The 17,824-nt window shown below is 47.6% G+C and overlaps 1 protein-coding gene across 2 annotated transcripts in view; it reads left to right on the forward strand.

The window, feature by feature from the left end:
- The window catches only part of CEP290 (centrosomal protein 290), a 1,500,249-nt gene that overhangs the window by 1,186,854 nt on the left and 295,571 nt on the right, over positions 1 to 17,824 (forward strand). For both annotated transcript variants that reach the window (XM_078678872.1, XM_078678869.1), the window contains exon 44: positions 11,033 to 11,167. In XM_078678872.1, the coding sequence (XP_078534998.1) occupies positions 11,033 to 11,167 (135 nt within the window). The remainder of the gene's footprint in view (positions 1 to 11,032; positions 11,168 to 17,824) is intronic.

Consider the following 17,824-nt stretch of genomic DNA (forward strand, 5'->3'; position numbering starts at 1 on the left):
TGCAAGGGTATTGCTCGAGCAAAAGTCTTCCGGATCCAGCATGACGCCTGGGATATTCTAAGATAAGGAATCTGCAGCTAGTTTGTCTTTACAGATAAGGCGTTACCGGCATTACTGGTAACTGGTCCGTTAGTATTAAATGAATGGGTTATGTTTATGTATTTATTTTTATATAGCGCATAAATCACCATTCGGTCTCAGAGCGCTTGCGAAAGGCTGGACTAGAGATAGATAGACAGGGGATTTTATATCAGCTTAAAAGAGCCAAATTTTGAGATTTTATCTAAATTCATAGGAAGTATAGTAAGTCATGTATTTGAAGGTGATGGGACAACTGTCTTGCAGTTAGGTTGTGACACTCCATTTTGTCAAATCATTAGAGTTTGTTGTGCAATGTTTGAGGTGATTACTTACAAATGTATTAGACATCACACTAGGGTGAATAGAAAAATCTTATTTCTTTGGATTGGACATTTGAAGAATACCTGTCATGACCATAGCATGACGATTGTGGAAACATTGTTTTTTGCTGAATCACATTCATTTTGTTATTTGTTGTCAAACTGTGTCATGTCCTGTTGTAAAGCCATGATTTTTAATCACTCATTGTTTTACTGTTCAAAGTAAAAGAAAATCTTATTTTTTCTAAAACACAATTCGTACTTTGAAAGACCCATGCAGAATCTCTGTTCACTCTACCATCAATCTAAGCATTTAAACAAAAAATGTTTTCAATAGTTAACAGTATTAAGTTATTTTAGTTACTTGATCTTATCTTTTTATTTCTTTCATTTTTAATCTTCATTATCTTATGCCTTTCTTTCCTTTCTTGTCTTCATTGCTTCTTGCTACTTTCGACAGAGTGACTTTGATGATCTGACTTCGTTGACATTGGCTTCTTTTGCTAACATTGATGGCAGGCCAAAGCATTCTATTTTTCCAGATAAGAAAAGAAGGAGGCAAAGTAAAGAAAATAAAGAAACTATTCTTAATGAAACAACTAGCAATGAGAAAATGGAAATGCTAATTTTTGATAGTAGTCAACTGACATTTCTGGAAGTCGATACAGAGAAGAATCCTTTAACTATAGAATCGTTACCCTTTGAAGGTACTGAATTAACTCCAGTACTTGGAGGTGTGTCGCCATTTAAAATTACAAAAGGAGAAGATGGGGATTCCCCATTTTCTTTAAGTCAAACCATTACTCCAGAGCCTTCAGATGCATCTCTGGCTAACAGCATGAAGCCTACCATAGAACCTGAAGAAACATCATTTCTAACGAGTACAACAGCATCTCCAGGACTGGTGGATGCATCCGTTCCTGAGAGCATAGTCGTATCCCTTGGAACAGGCAATGGCACGCTTCCTTCAGGTTTAATAGTAACTCCAAATTCAGACACTACCCTTCTGAATCGAGACAGCATCCTTCCTAGGAGTCCAGAGGCAGGTTCAGCATTGGAGTCCAATGCTATTGGGGAAGATGAAACTGAAGCAATATCCGAAGAGATAAACAACGTTCAAGCAAAGCCCAATGCAGCGGAAGAGTTTTTTAATACTGGTCTTAATGAAGCAGACATTCCAGAGTATGGTGATATGAGTGAAGCTTATGAAGAGGTGGAAGAAAAGGAAATGAGCATCTGTAAAAGTGGTGCAGCTGCACCTTCAGACAACAGGAAAGGTAGCAGCAGTGACTCTGATAAAACACAGTCAGCTGTTCAGCACTCAGTATGCACAGATGGTAAAAAGGTGAGCAACAGTGCCAACCATTACTTCGAAGAAGACATATCGTCCCATGATGAAAGTGGTACATTGCGGGCGAAACCTGAAACCACACACATGCAGAAGTGTCAGGTTTGGCAGTGTGCCAGCTATTTACAATAGATCCCCCTGGTAGTGACTTTGAATAGTTAAATAGTCATCATTCAGTAGACTACTAGAGAATAGAATTCATGGACCCTATCCTAATGCTCAGCTTCCTCCTTACACACCTGTACATTTTATTTTTCCACCTGTGCCAAAAATCCTACTGTTTCCTTGTTTTTTATGTTCGCTTCTTGTGCTCTCCTGCCTGGCCCTTTCATTCCAAAAATATGTGGTAATTTATCGGAATATAGAGTGTTAGGCATTTGTTAGGTGAAAGATGTTTATTTGGTAATTGGATGATAGAGCAATTACTAACAGATATCCGTGTCATAAGGCTCCCATAGAAATAAATGAAATTCAGAAACGCTACCTGTAGCTATAGAGGTAGCAGTTCATAATGTGATGTCCTTGTTCCACTGAGGTGTTGACAGTAACTGTGCATTCGAAATCCAAAAATAAGTGTTTTGTAAACAGTACACTGTTAAGAAAAAAGAGTCTTCTACACTGTTCTGAATGCCCAGCCGATGAAAATCCAAGATATGCATTATTCAGAGTTGCCTCATGGAATCCACTTTTTAGTAGAGTTATCTATAGTGGAAACCTGAGGGAGACATATATGCGCTCCCTGTCTATAATTAGCTCACCTCTGAATGAGGGCCATATTTTAAGCAAAGAAAGACTTTAATAATAGGTTTTCTTGCAATTTTTAATGAATAGTCCCCAAGTTGGGTAATTATGCAACCTTTTAAAATAATTTTTTTCTAGAATCCTTTAAACACACAAAAGGTTTGTTCTGATGGATACTTCTAACCGAAGATTCCTCCACAGGTGCGAGACTGGATCCAGAAAACTCAAACATCGGTGCTTCTGCATGCCAGTAGGTGGCGCTAAGTGATTCTGCGTCTGCACCGTTCAACTACAGAAGTGGTAAACAGAAGCGCATACAGGCACCATCCATGCGCACTGACAACAGTTCAATTTTTTCCGCACATTTAGAAGCTGATACAGCAATCTGTTCTTTCTTTTCCTTCTGTAAAGAGAATTTTTTAATCCGAAAACGTTTCCAACGATCAGGTATGTCACCCACCAAGATTCCAGGCTTAAACCCTCGTAAATAGTGTCTCAAACAGATGTCTGTGATAGATTCCCACTAGTTGTGTCAGTGATGACTGCGCCAAGATGAAACTGAAGACCATCCGAGATCGCAAAGTGAAGCGCAATGTGGCGATGCAACTGAAGGCTCTGTGCAGGTCCTGCTCAAGTTGAATTTGAGAACGCAGATCCATTCCCTGTCATGCTCTCAAAGTCTTTCACAAGGCTGATCTTCCTCACAGTGGAAGTCTTCTGGTAAGCCTAAGAAAAAACACAGTAAGTCCAAGCAGCACTATGCCCCTTCCTACCACTCTTCAGAGAAATTGCAACAGTGCCACTGTGCCTCTCAGTTTCGCTCCTGTTCCAGCGAGGAGCCTATTACATCCATGCATTCGATGTACCTGAATCTCCAGGGCCCATTAGCAGCCTTACAGCAGGAGAAGGACCACCAACCCATCATTCTATCCAACTCGAAGCTGTCTTTGACTCTACCTCGACAAACGCCACTTCCAGATCTTGCAGTGCCACAGCCTATACTTAACCCATCATACTTAGTTACAGTATCACTACCGCGCAGCTGTGCACATGCGTTGCACCACCACCTTTTTGGCTCAGAATCTGATGAGAGACAGCCATATGGAGATGAAATTGGAAGGGCAAGGTCTTCCTCATGATAGAGATGACTGGTACAACGGGATGAAAATATGGACAAGGTCTTCCTTATGATAGAGATGACTGGTGCATGGAATTACAGGAGGCTGTGGATTGACACCTCACCAGACAGCAGGTTGGGACCAGCAACAGAGGAGGGTACTTCATTCACCACAGGCATTAGAAGGGCTGTTGAGGTTCTTGGCCTTCCCTTCCCAACTATGAAGGTAAAAACGAACATCTTCACAGAGATCCGACATCCTGGGCAGGCACTAACCAACCCTTTTATCTTTTAATGAGGCCCTTATTTACCCAGCGTTGGGCACTTAGGCTGCAGGCAACCGAAAAGTTTCTCTTTGTCACAGACCTGCTCCAGGTGAGCCCAATTTTCTGACCTAGCATGCATCACCTTTGAGCTTGGTGGCACAGTCGTCAACCAGCAAAGTTAACCCTAACGCTTTTCCATCTACTCTCCCTGTAGGGAGTGAAAAAAAAATGGATGCTTTTAGCAAGCGTCTCTTCTCTGCCAATCTTGCTTTGAGATCAGTAAATGCGAGTTGCCTGCTAGGGCATTTTACCCACACACTTTGGGACATTGTGGGTGAAATCTTACATGCGATTGCAGTAGACCTGCTACCTTCACTAGCCCAAACTATTCAATATGATCAGGATGTGCCAAGTTCATCACCGTCCTGGGTGTGGACAGACAGATTGCTTAGGCAGGGCTATGGGATCTAGCGTGGTTGTTTGGCACTATGCATGGATGTTGTCCACCGACTTTTCTGGGGTCTTCTATGAATCCTTAATGGATATGCCTTTTAACTGAACCCGCCTGTTTGCCGAAAAGGCGGGCTTGGCACTGGAACGTTTGATGAAAGCTGAGCTATGACATGTTCTCTGGGCCTTTCAACTCAGTCCGCCAATCCCCAGAACAATTTCGTCCTTTTAGGGTAAATGCCAGGGGCCTGCTGTATTAACAATGTCAGCCTTCAACTGCCTGTATAGGAGGTTATCGAGCTCTCAGGGTTGTGGACCTGGCAGACCAGGCCCAGCCATAGGTGACAGCATTTCTCCCCTTCTTCTACCCCTCCCCCAAAAACCGACGCAAAACCTCTTTAGTGAACCCTAAACGACACACAGTCTTCCGGTGGGAGGCAACATCACCTGCTTCCTGCAAGGGTAGCAAAACATCACATCTGACAAATGGGCCCAGCAGATTGTCCAATGGAGCTGCGACCTGCCATTAATTTGCCAGCAACAGCAGAATACATCTCATAGGATCACCTGTCCGTCTTATGCCAGGAAGTGCAGGCTTGTTTAGCAAAAGTAGCCACTCAGAGTGTACTGGCCTTGGAAATGGAGACTTAGTGTTATTCCTATGGCGTACTTGTGCCGAAGGATGGAGGCTTCCGCCCTATATTGAATCTTCATCCTCAATGCCTTCCTCTACAAAGAATAATTCAAGATGCTTACCTGACCCAAGTTCTCTCTGTCTTGGATCTAGGGGATGTATGATGGCATTGGGCCTACAGGATGCATACTTTCACTTCTTAGCCCTTCAGATCAACAGGGGCTACCTGTGGTTCAAGGTGGGCCATGAGCACCTTCAAGTTTACCATGATTTATTTCGTCCTCACCAGTGCACCTTGGATGTTCAAAAAGGTGATGGTAGTGGTCGCTGCTCATCCACAGAGGTCTGGGGTACCAGTCAACTCTTACCTTGACGACTGGCTGTTGAAGACTGGGTTGCCACAGTCAGTCGTGGGCTACCTCCATGCAATGGCAAACCTCTTGACATCAATCAGCCAAAGTCACACTTGACTACTTCGCAGAGGCGCCTTTTCATTGGGACCATCTTATATATAGTGTACTTTCAAGCATTGCCTTTGCATCCAAGTTGTGCAGGGGGACCTGAAGTCTCTGTGGGCCCAGCATCAAGGGTAGCTGTCAGATTCTATACAGGTGTCAGAGGTGACTACAAAAGATCTCCAGTGGTGGCTACTCAACTGCAGTTGGACCGGCAAACCCTTCTCCTTCCCCACCCACAGTTGACTGAGGTATCCGATGCATCACTTCTGGTTTGAGTAAGCTATCTCAGAGAGGTGAAGATCAGAGGACTTTGGTCTCCATTGGAGACCTGTCCACACATCAACCTACCAGAGTTGCATGCGATTCGCTTGGCATTAAAGGCCTTTCTGTGATCCATCAAAGGGGGGTTGGTGCAGGTTTTCACAGACAACAACACTGCCACATAATACTGCAACAATCAGAGCGGATTGGGTCCAGGGTCCTATGACAGGAGGCCTTATGCTTCTAGAGCTGCATGCATCATCCAGCGATTTCCCTAGTGGTGCACCACCTGGCGGGATCTTTATACACCAGAACGGAAAAATTCAACCAGAGCCACCTATCAGATTACAAATGCCAATTGCACTCAAAGGTGGCATATGGCATCTTCCTACAGTGGGGAGATCCTAGGCTAGAACTGTTCACCACTGCCGTGAACACACACTGTCACACTTGATCATGCTGGAGCTTCCCAGACAGTTCCCCAGACAGCTTCTGGAGAAGCATTACACATAGAGTGAAGTATTGGGACTCCTGTATGCTTTCCTGCTGCTACCTTTCCTGCCCCAAGTTCTGAAGAACAGGAATGACTAGGCCTAAGTCATCCAAGTGGCACTGAGCCCGAGCATCTGCTGGAGGATCTCCTGTCACAGCAGCACGGCAGGGTCTTCCACTGTATCCTGCGCAATCTGCATCAACATGCGTGGAGATTGAGTGGCATCAGTTAAGTTCTGCTCTCCCTCCTGAAGCTTTTGATGTCATTGTGGCTGCCCGGCTCCCTTACATGAAATCTGTATATGCAGGGTGCTGGAATAAGTTTGTCCTGGAGCGTTGCTTACCAGTTAGATGTGTTTCAGTCTAAACTGTCAAATGTGTTGTTGTTTACTTTATTTCAGGCCCAACAAGGTCTTGCTCTGGACACAATTAAAGGTTACCTTTTGTTTTTACCAGCCTTTTTATGTTTGCTGGACCAACCATCCTTGTTCAATCACAGGCTGTAATGCGTATACTAGGAGGTTTGCACATACGTGTTAGCTAGTACCCTTTTAATACCGCAGTTGGAATTAAATGTAGTCATCAACTTTCTAATGCTTACTCCTTTCGAAACAACACATTGTTGTCTATTTAGCCTACTTATCCTAAAAATGGTCCTCCTGGTGGCAATCACATTCACACACCAGGTGAGTGAAATTTATACCCTTTCGGTCCAGCTTCATTATACCACCTTTTTTCCCAACTAAGCGGTGTAAAGGATTTGAGCATCGTGCCACCAACGGTGGTGACACCTTTTTATGTTGGACAGGTCATCATGCTTCCGACCTTCTTTGCTCTGCCTCAGCCCTCTAAAGGGGAAGAGAGACTCGATCCCCAGAGAGCACACAGAAGAGCATTGAGTAGAGGATTAGTTCTTGGTGAGGTTCTCTGGAGTGAAGAAAGGCAAGGAAGTGCAAAAACGGACCATCTTTAAATTGGTAGCCCTCTGCATTAGTATCTGTAAGCCACTGGCTAAGAAGCAGTCTCCAGAAGGCCTATTGGGATCAGTTCATCGGAGTCAAATCTGCTACCTCTGCATTCGCTTGTTCAGGATATCTGTCGGGCAGCTAGATCGGCATCCGTGCGCATGTTCATGAAGCACTACTCCCTTGTGAATAAGGTCCCCTTTGAGATACGCCTGCTCAGTACTTTAGGGCTTTTTAGTCTGAGTCATTCAACAGATCCACCACTTTGGGAGCTACTGCTTTGATGTCTATTCGTAAGGTGAAGAATCTGTGCTTAGAAGTATCGATCAGAAAAACAAGGTATTTAACTTCGGTATTGCTCTTTCTAGTGGATACTCTAACCACAGATTCCTCACCGACCCTTCTGCTTCCCCTTTCTGTAAACTGGACTCTTCCTTATAAAAGGTTCCCAAGTCTAAAGATCTGTGCACTGCTGTTGGGCTCTGCGTCGGACAGCGTGACAGCCAACAAACTAACCAATGTCAGCACGGGTGGGTGGCTCTTATATGCAACATGATGCAACCTACTAGCATGCAGAGTTACTGCTTGAACATTTCCAGTTCCAGCTTGATGCCTTGGAAATACAGAAAAGGTGAGGAACCTGCTGTTAGAGTATCCACCAGAAAGTGTGTTACCGAAGGTAAGTAACTTTTTCATCTTCTCCTAAAAAATCTGTTATAAAAATATTGCCCCATTGGAATTAATAATATAGAAATCTGCAGCCATTGGGATGATAGATTTGTGAACTATATTTAGTACAAAATATTCCAGTCATTTAAGTTAATGATAGTCTGACATTCAACTAGTGATCTTTGATCTTGTTATGCTTCTCTCAGTGACATTTCAGGAAGCATCGCCTGAATTGTTTAAACCCAAGATGATTCAAATGGTGTTACACATAAAGTAACAGATACTTCTAATTGTCATACAACACTTTATTGATGAGATTATGGACAAATTGCCTGATTAACCGTCTATTGATGTAGCAGCAGTCAAGCGGCATAGGACAGCATTACACCAGGCACTGCCGCAGATTTGTTTTAAGGCTGTTTGTCTTATGTGATGCAGAGTTGGACTGGCTTATAGGGCAATTTAGCAATGGAAGTACGTGGGCATTTTTTTTTTTTTTTTTTTATTTGATTTTGATATGGTGGGATGTTTTTTTACTGTTGATGTCCATGATATTACCACAACATTCCCTTCAGTAAGCACAAATGCACACACTCTCCCATACCTTGCAAAACACCTTTACAGTATGTTTTCACAAGCTCAAAACTACCCTGATTTGCAGATATCGACCGTTTTAGCTGCCTGATACTGTAATGGGGGCTATTCTTATTTTGGTGCTCAGGTACATTTTCTGTTCCAGCTTAACTCTGCTGTGATGCCACAGGTTCCTATGGAGAGCTTTAAGGTGAAAACTGTGCAAACTGTCAACTGAACAGTTTAGAGAAACTGATATATAAATACTGTCAAGAAAGATGCCATAAATCATTTTGAAACAGCATATAATGAACCTTGTTACCTTTTTTTTTAAAGTCAAATTGATATGTTGCACTTGAAAGTATAGAAAATATCGATGTTCGAAAAAGTCAATGTAAAAATGCTGTAAGTAGAATACATACTTTACCTTACCTAGAAAACAATTGTGCCCACAATCTAACTGGGTTTTCCGTGATGCTCGTTTCAAAATAAATTCTGGTCTACAAAATGTGGTGATGTTTGCTTACAAGAGGACAAAGAACCTTTCCTGTCTTTTGTAGATGTGGTTGTTACAGGGATTCTGCTCAGACACAGAACTGTGCATAGAGACTTAGGACCTCAGTGAGTTAGGGTGTGCCAAAACTCACCTTAGTACCCAAAATCTCCTACCAGACTAGCATTCAGTGTCACATTAGCTCTTCGGCCTATAGCAAAGAAACCAATGATTAGACAACCTAGAACATGCGACTTAGGACCATCTCAGGAATGGTGGGAAGTGAGAACACTCTTTTGTTATACGTTCATACCATTCCACAACAGGAGTAAAATAGAGACACGGTAAGGTTAAAATGTTTATTTTAACGACGTGATCTCAAGCACAGTATTTTATTCAACATAAGCATACATGTGATTAAGAATAATATGGTCAGCATGGTTACAATTCCATAAAATACAAAAAGAGGAATCATATAATGATAGTGCAAACAGGTGATAAAGGCGCCTATTTGAAGCACCCTCCCTATCTAGGAACTATGTATTATAAAACTATAGAAGGTCTCTTGAGCTTTCTTAGGGGGACCCCAATTAACTGTCCGCCCAGTAAGTGTAAATTACCTCAGGATCGGTTAGTCTCTCTGCATGCCTGGAATCTTCCAAGTGTGTTCAGTTCTGGCAAGTCTGCTATGATAAAGGCGCCAGAATCCTACTCGGCTTGCAGCTGCCAAATTGTTGTGCCTAGAATGTGTTACACGGACACGCCGATAAACAGGCTCGCACGTTATGATAACTTTGGCGGCTCAGCACTCACTATACAGACTGGGGACACGATGTATGTCTAGAGATGTCGAAAAACAAACCTTTTCTCATGTATAGACCTTCGTTTAAGCTAACTCTGCAAAAACAGCTAAGCAGTGTTGTGTGCAAAAATGCAGCAAAAGGAAAATGGCTTTTAAACTCCTAATAAGCCATGTAAACTTAACATTCACGCAGAAAGAGGCCAATAAACCACACTACATGGTTAGGAAATCTACTGAGAATGTTAGGGCACAGACAGCTTTTTGTTTGTGCAATTACTAAAATGGATGGAGGAGAATGTAGGCTTATGGTAGGTGATTTCATTTGTCTGACTTCCCAGTAGCAGATTAATTAGTGGTAGGTATATGCCATGGGTATGTATAGGAGACCAAGGTTTGTTCCCAAACTTCCCATCATAAAGGAAGTCAAAGGTATTGGCTTGATGGTCAACAATATGTTTGCTCCTGGTTCCTTGATCTAAAATCTCACATTTTAGATTGCTGGATTTTCTTTTAGATTATGATGACTTCAATAGGTTCTGGCTTGTTAGAAAAAAAAAGTTATGTACCTCTGATCCACACACATACTTTGTTAACTTTATAGATTGATCCTTGTAGTATTGCAAGTTTCTCTGTATAGTTGGCCGTGTCTAGGTACTGAGGAGGATGGGTGCACTGTCCCTTTATTCTTTAGGGTGCCGACATATCTAGAGGCACACTACATAAGTTCTAAAGTGTTCTGATAGCTCTGTACTGTGGCGCTAGATGTTCCAGGGCTTTACCTGCCACTGAAGGACTCTGGTTGAGTAAGCGCAAAATCATTCTGGGGTTTCAGTCTACCTGCTGGGCTAACTCAAAAAAGGCCCTGCAGAGTCAAAACATTATCAATCAGAACCAGCATTGTCAAAGGTCTGTGTATTTGAAATTGACAGGTAGTTTGTAATAGCTGTGATGTCTGATAAAATGCTTTATCTGCTTCAAAATGTAAAGCATCCAAATTGAAAAATGTCCAGAAATAAATGTGATGATGTGATGTTGGACTGAATCAGTTTGATGATTGGCACACCTTTCCAATAGAAAAAATGCATAAACACCAACTCTTAATTTAGAAGATTGTTATCTCTTTATTCACTGAGATACTTTTAACCTCCTCTTGATCTTGGTATATAGAGTAATCGCTCAACAGCAGTTTGTCTAGAATGGGGTGATCTATTCCCATTGTGTTCCTTTGACAGCCTGTGTCACATTTGCTGTCCATCCTCACTGTCTACATACACTCCTTGACATCTTGTTTCATCATTACTAATTTTAATGGCATGATTGTACCCACATATTACAATATTTGCTTTGTTCTTTCTTTTGTAGACTTCTGGAATTGGATCTGATGATCAATCTGGCAGAGAACAGGAACTTCAAAGAGAGAACCTGCGATTTTCTTCTGAAATTGTTGAGTTAAAGTTTCAGCTGGAGCAGGCCAATAAAGACTTACCAAGGTTGAAGGTAATGTGAGCTGATTATTAAGTAATTTGTTATGTAGGTTATTCTGGACACATATCACACATACTTGCCCATCCTTCAATTCTCTTTTTTTTTTTTGTCACCTATGTGGTGATTATCTGATAGAGACTTCTAGCCGCAGACTCCTTAATGTAGAGTTATCCCCAGGCGTGAGACTGGATCCGGAAAATTTCTTGCCACAGCATCTCTGTGCACCACGTGACTCTGCCCTGATGTTGTCCGCGGATATGATGTCAGCGAGGTCACATAAGTCCCACCCCGGCAGGCTGACGTCAGTTATCCGGATCGAGTTCCCTTGACCTGTTTTCAGATCTTCTTTTAACGCCTTTGCGTTGGGAACAGTGTGCAAATGCCTTTGGGTTTCAAGATGTGTACTTCTTGTACGTGTCAGATGTCAGCGACAGACACTCATCCTATTTGTATGTGGTGTTTTGGCGAGCACCCTGATTCTACGGACTGCGACGCTTGTCAGCATCTCAAGCTGAAGTTCCGGCGGGAGCGCCGGATGAAGTTGCTTTCGGCCCGCTTGTCCAGATCGGTCTCGTCACCGCGTCTGTCCCCTGCCTCGGAAGGGTCCAGAAACCGCTGATTCCGACTGCGGCATCGTCTTTCACCGAGGTCCCATGGGTGTTGCTCACCCACCGGTAAGTCCTACAGCTTGTCACCGAGGCATTGTCCTCGTTCTGCAGAGGGCGCAGGCTCCTCTTGGGATGTGCGCCCTTGGCCGTCGCCAGCATATCTGCCATTTCCTGGCGTTGGGGAAACTCAGGCCCAAATGGAGGCCTACGCCACGGCTCTGCAGGCTTCATTGGGCCCATTCCTCTTCGTGAGACGTCCATGGATTCCTCGCCATGAGCGGGGCCTTCCGCGGACTCCCGGCGCCGACGAGTTCGGCTTCAGGTTTTGGAGGTGTGGTGTTGTCGAGGTGCGGCCCTACGGGGTTCCCCTCTCCGACCCACGGCATCCCTGCCTTGCCGCAAAACCCAGCGGGTTCCCTGTGGTGTCGCAGGAGGTCGCCGGGACTCGCGGTTCATTCCCGAGTTCCCCTCGGTCCTCTGGTTAGGTGGCTGTCTTACTGGAGGCCGAGCTGACGCCTTTCAGGCGCCAACGGTTTGCCGCCCTGGCAGCACCGCGGGCGGAGGCCAGGACCCGGGGCGCTTCCCTGAGTCCCTCTCGGTCCTCTGCACAGGCGGCTACCTCGTCGGAGGTCTAGCCGGCGCCTTTTCGGCACCGTTCATTGGCCACTCCAGATCCGACCCCGCCCACTTCTCCTGTCAAGCACGTGGGGGTGGAGGTCGACTTGTCACCCCTGGGGGCCACTTCGGTGCTGATCTAGGACACACTGGTGCCCATGGCGGCCTCCACGGCACCGTCCCGACATCGGGTCCTCGACTCGTCTCCGGATGTCCCTTCTTCTCCGGAGGTTTGTCAGCTCCTTGTCTCCTCTTCACCGAAGACTGGACGCCGTGTTGTTGCTTTTTCCCTGGCATCTTCCAGGGCGGGCTCTATGCCGTCTCCGCGGCCACAGCCCCTGGGCCCTGTCTTCTGCACCTCGCAGTTGGTTGCATCGCAGGCTTCTCCGGAGACCCCTCAGGCCCCTCACTCGTTCATGGGTCTTCCATCCTACAGGGGCTGGCCGTTTCTTCCTCCAGCTGGGCTCAGGGACGGGAGGCTTATTTTGCAGCCTTCGCCCACGGAAGAGATGCTCTTTCCCCCGCGACCCACTACGGAGGCGAGTGTAGCCTTTGTCCGGCCATTTCCACAACCGCTGGCATTTTGCAAATGGGCACCCCGTCAATCCACTCCCTCCGGACCGTTTGTTGGAGGTTCTCCACGAGGGCTGTGGTGGTAGGGAGCTGCTTCTTCCACTTGAAGCTTTGCTCCACAACTTTCTCCTGGAGGCCTGGGGGCATCCTGCTATGGGAGATCTGGTGCCTCAGCCGCTCCTCCACCACCATCGTCCTGCCCCGCACGACCCAGTCTGCTTTTCTTTCCACCCTTCTACCCAGGGCCCTCTTCTGCAGACTGCTTTTCCTTCCTTGCCTTCAGTGTTGCTCCCTCTGTCAAGGGAGGCCTGATGGTTGGACTCCTGTGAGCATAACATCTTTGCTTCCACTAGTGCTGCTTTGCGCATGCTCAACACTCTGTGTGTTGGCCAGAGCTACCTTCGGCCTTTGGTGTTCCGCGGAGTCCCTTCTGTCTTGCTCCTCCCATGAAGGTGTCTGCTCTGATCTGCGGCACCATGTGCTGGATGGTCGGGAGTTAGCTGCATTTATTCTCCGTTCAGCCTTGGATGTTTCTGATTCTCTCGGCCGCGCTATGGCTAGTTCTGTGGCTTTCCACCGCCATGCTTGGTTGCGGGATAGCATCTTTCCGGAGAATATTAGGGAGCGTCTTGTTGACCTGCCTTTTGATAGAATTCTTTTATTTAGCACCCATGCGAACTCCACCATTCAATGACTCCTTTCGGGGCTCCGTTCCCCCCCCCCCTCCCCTCCCTCTCCCCTCATAAGCTTTGGCTTGTCGGTCCTCAGGTGCCTTATGGGAGGCTTTTATCCGACCTTTCTCTTTTGTCCTAGTGTTTCGGTTGGCCCATCTGTGTGTTCTGTGTGACTTGGAATGCCTTCAGGGTTCTTAAGTTGGCTCCCCTGTACTGTTGGCTGCTGGTACAGCCCTTTAGCTTGTGTGTGTTGTTTTTGGTCTGTTAGTGAAGCCGTATAGGTCCTCAGGTTGGACCATCTGTGTAATTTTTGGCTGATTGGTAAGCCGCCTGTGGGGCTACCCACAGGTCCCTTTTGTTCTTTACCTCTGCTGCGGTTTTTTTCCTAATGGGTATTCCCATGTTTGTTTTGGGACGTGTCATACCCTAGGTGGAGTACTTGTAGCTATTGTATAGCTCTGTCCTAAGCTGGGTGGGTGTGGATACCTTCTTGGGTTCCTCGCCTTTCCTGGCGTCACTGTATACCGCTTGGCGTGGTCTTTTTGTCTTCCTTCTTAGCGCAGCTTGCGTTGCTCCAGGCTCTGTCCTGCTCGGCATCCAATGATGTTCCTATCCTTTGTCTACAGGGCTTGCCTGTCATGCCTTTTGTCCCTCTTCAACCACTGGATCGCCAGACCGACTTTGGTCATGCCGTCTACAGCATTGTGTCGTGGTGTTTCCACCTTGTTATCCAGCATTTTGGCCTGGTCCTCTGCTTTGTGTTCCAGGGGCTTTAGGATACTCCTGGTGTTCTCCTGTGTTCTGGCTGAGGGCTCAAGGTCTGTACTACAAATTTATCCTTTTTATCTTCTGGCCTGTCCCACTTCTTTTCGTGGGTCGGGGTGTCCTGCTGGGACAGTCTTTCTCTGGGGCTTGTTCTGGTGTTCCCTTCCCTTGCCTCTGCCTTCGTCTTGCGCTTGGCTTGCTCTGGGCACGCTACTTCATAATATTTACCAGCTGCCGGCTGCGCACGCCTGGTCGTTATGGTCCAACTCCATGGGCCTCGGCGTGAACCTTCGCGCTCCTGGCCTCTGTTCTGCTGGAGCTTTGTGCGTCTGTGTCTTCCTTCTCACGTCTGCGCTTCTCAGCTAGGGGGCTGTTCCTGCCTTGTCCTCTGCCTCGGGGTTGATGCCAGTTAGGCTGTCCCCTTCGTTATGTGTGTTCTCCTGTGGCGGGCTCTGCCTCTGTTTCCACCTCTTCTTCTTGGATTTTGCGGGTGGTTCTTTTCTTGCTTTGGTTCTCTCTTGGTGCCCTTTGTCCCTCCGGGGTTTCTGACAGACGCACCCTGCCCCTTGGGTAGGCTTGTGGTATCCTGGCCTTCCCTTCTCCTTGTTCTTGCTTACTTCTGGTTGGTGGGTGCTGGGCCGTCCTCCCTGTCCCCATGACACATTCCCTGTTGGGGCCTTGTGTTCTTCCAAGCCGGTGAGGTTCTCTCGCATACCCTCCTCCCCTTTGGGTATGGCTAGGGTATCTATTCTATGTTAAGGAATCTGCGGCTAGGTGTCTCTATCAGATTTACAAGTTACTTACCTTTGGTAACGGTGTATCTGGTAGAGACGATTCTAGCTGCAGATTCCATCTGATAGAGACTACTAGCCGCAGATTCCTTCACGTAGAATTATCCCCAGGCGTGAGACTGGATCCGGAAACCTTTTGCCACAGCATCCCTGCACGCCAGGGGCGAGACAACACCACGCGACTCCGCCCAGGCGTCATCCGCGTATGTGACATCAGCGTGGTCACATAAGCCCCACCCTGGCGCGCCTATGTCAGGAAAAAATGAGTAAAATATTGTACAGAAAGATCTATTGATCCTCTTTCTGCTTCCCTCTCTCAAGTCCTTTTCTTTATTTTGACCCTTGCCAAGCAGGGTTCTGCTCTTGGCACTCTCAAAGGGTACCTTTCAGCCCTGTCTTCCTTCTTTAGGCTGCCAGACCAATTCTCTTTATTTAAATCCCCTATTTTAAATAGATTTCTTAAGGGACTTGTAAATATGTATCTGATAGAGACTACTACCTGCAGATTCCTTCACGTAGAGTTATCCCCAGGCGTGAGACTGTATCCGGAAACTTTTTTTGCCACAGCATCCCTGCGCGCCGGGGGCAGGGCGACATCACGAGACTCTGCTCAGGCGTTGTCCGCATATGTGACGTCAGCGAGGTCACATAAGCCCCACCCCGGCGCACCTACATCAGTTTTTCCTTTTCCGCGTGCAACGCGGATCCGGTCTTGCTGCGGGCCTGTTTGGGGCCCTTTTTTCTTCACCAATTGTCGAACAGTGTGTAAATGCCTTCGGGCTTTAAAACGTGCACGTCGTGTGGGCGTCTTATGTCGGCTACGGACCCTCATCTCATTTGTACGTGGTGTTTGGGGGAGGATCACGGCACCACTGATTGTGTCAACAGTTGAAGCCTAAGTCGTGAAGCCTAAGTCGTGAAGGGAGCGCTGCATAAAACTTCTATTGGCGCGGCTCTCCAGGTCGACCTCCTCTCCTCGATCAGCTTCGGTGGATGGCTTCAGATACGGCAGTGGTCGTTGTCCATCTCCGATGTCACGAGAGCATCGCTGCCCCGCGGGTAAGTGTCGCATTTTGTCCCCGGGGCTGGTGTTCGGCCTTCCAGGGGCATGGGTGATGCGTCCCCTCATGTCGTTCTCCTATCCACCGTTTCCCGGTGACGGGGCGTCGAGAGTCCAAATGGAGACATGCGCGGCGGCTTTGCGGGCCTCGCTGGTGTCTCCTCCTCCTTCCCCTCCTGGGGTGCTGACAGATCCCTTGCCTTGCGCGGGGCGCGCCGCCGGCGATGGCTCCGGACCCGGCGCCAACTGGTTAGGATCCAGGCTTAGAGGATGTGATGCTGTTGGGGTGCGGCTCCTCTGAGGTCCCTCCTTCAGGCCAGGGATTCTCTGCCTCGCCGCAAACTCCAGTGGGAGTCCCTATAGTGTTGCGGGAGGTCGCCGGGGCTCGGGTGCTGGCGTCCTACCTCATGGTGTGCACTTCACGGCTCCACATAGAGGTTGTGCCACGGATTCGTCTTCGGACGCTCCCTCTTCTCCAGAGGCTGGCTGCATATTGGTGTCCTCTTCCCCGGAGAATGGCTGCCGCTTGGTGTCTTTTTTACCGGCGTCGTCGAAGGATGGCTCCCTGCCCTTTCTGAGGACAAGGTGCTCATCGGAGGAGCGGCAGGTACCCCATTCTTCAGTACCTTCTGGCTTTCAGGTCTGGTCCTTGCCCGTCCCGATTGGCTTCGGGGACGGCCGACTTAGTTTACAGCCGTCACCCACAGAGGACCTGCTTTCTTCTCCGCAGGGCCCTACAGATGCGGGTGCGGCCTTCGCTCACGCGGTGTCCACGGCTGTGTGCATTCTGCGCATGGGGGACCCGATTGCTCATTTTCCGGCAGACCATCTCTTGGAGGTTCTCCACCAGGGCTCTGGTGGAAGGGAGATCTTACTCACCTTTGAGGATTTGCTCCTTTCTTCCCTGACAGGAGCTTGGAGACGTACTGCCTCAGGGGATCAGGAGCCTCAACATCTTCTGCACCGACACATTCCGGCGCCATGTGACCCGGCGTGCCTCTCCCTCCACCCCTCTGCTGCCAGTCCACTTTTGAGGACCACTTTCCCCTCCCTGCCGCCACTGTTGTCTCTGCCGTCCCGGCAGGCCTCCTGGCTGGACTCTTGGGGGCGCAACATGTTCGCCTCAACCAGTGCTGCCCAGCGGGCCCTTAACACCTTGTGTGTATTGGCGAGGGCCTCCTCTTGTTTGTGGGACTCGGCTCAGTCTCTGGGATCCGCGGCTTCCCAGGAGACTGTTCAGGTGGACTTACGGCATCATGCTTTGGATGGCCGGGAGCTTGCGGCGTTTATTCTCCGCTCCGCTCTGGACATCTCGGAGGTGCTGGGCCGGGCTATGGCTTCCTCAGTCACTTTCCGTCGGCATGCTTGGCTTCGGGACGGCGTGTTCCCTGAGAATATTCGGGAGCGGCTCATTGATCTTCTGTTTGATAGCAGCCTGTTGTTCCATGCCCCGGCTGAATCTGCCATCCAGAGATTCCTGGCGGGGCTCCGTCCTCCTCCACCTCCTAATCTTCCTCCTCCGCCTTATTCTCCTCCTCCTCCTCGTTGACTACTGAACTGAGCTGGGTTTGGGCCTTTTGGAT

Source organism: Lissotriton helveticus, chromosome 1_1 (genome assembly GCF_964261635.1).
Source record: "Lissotriton helveticus chromosome 1_1, aLisHel1.1, whole genome shotgun sequence".
NCBI lineage: Eukaryota > Metazoa > Chordata > Amphibia > Caudata > Salamandridae > Lissotriton > Lissotriton helveticus.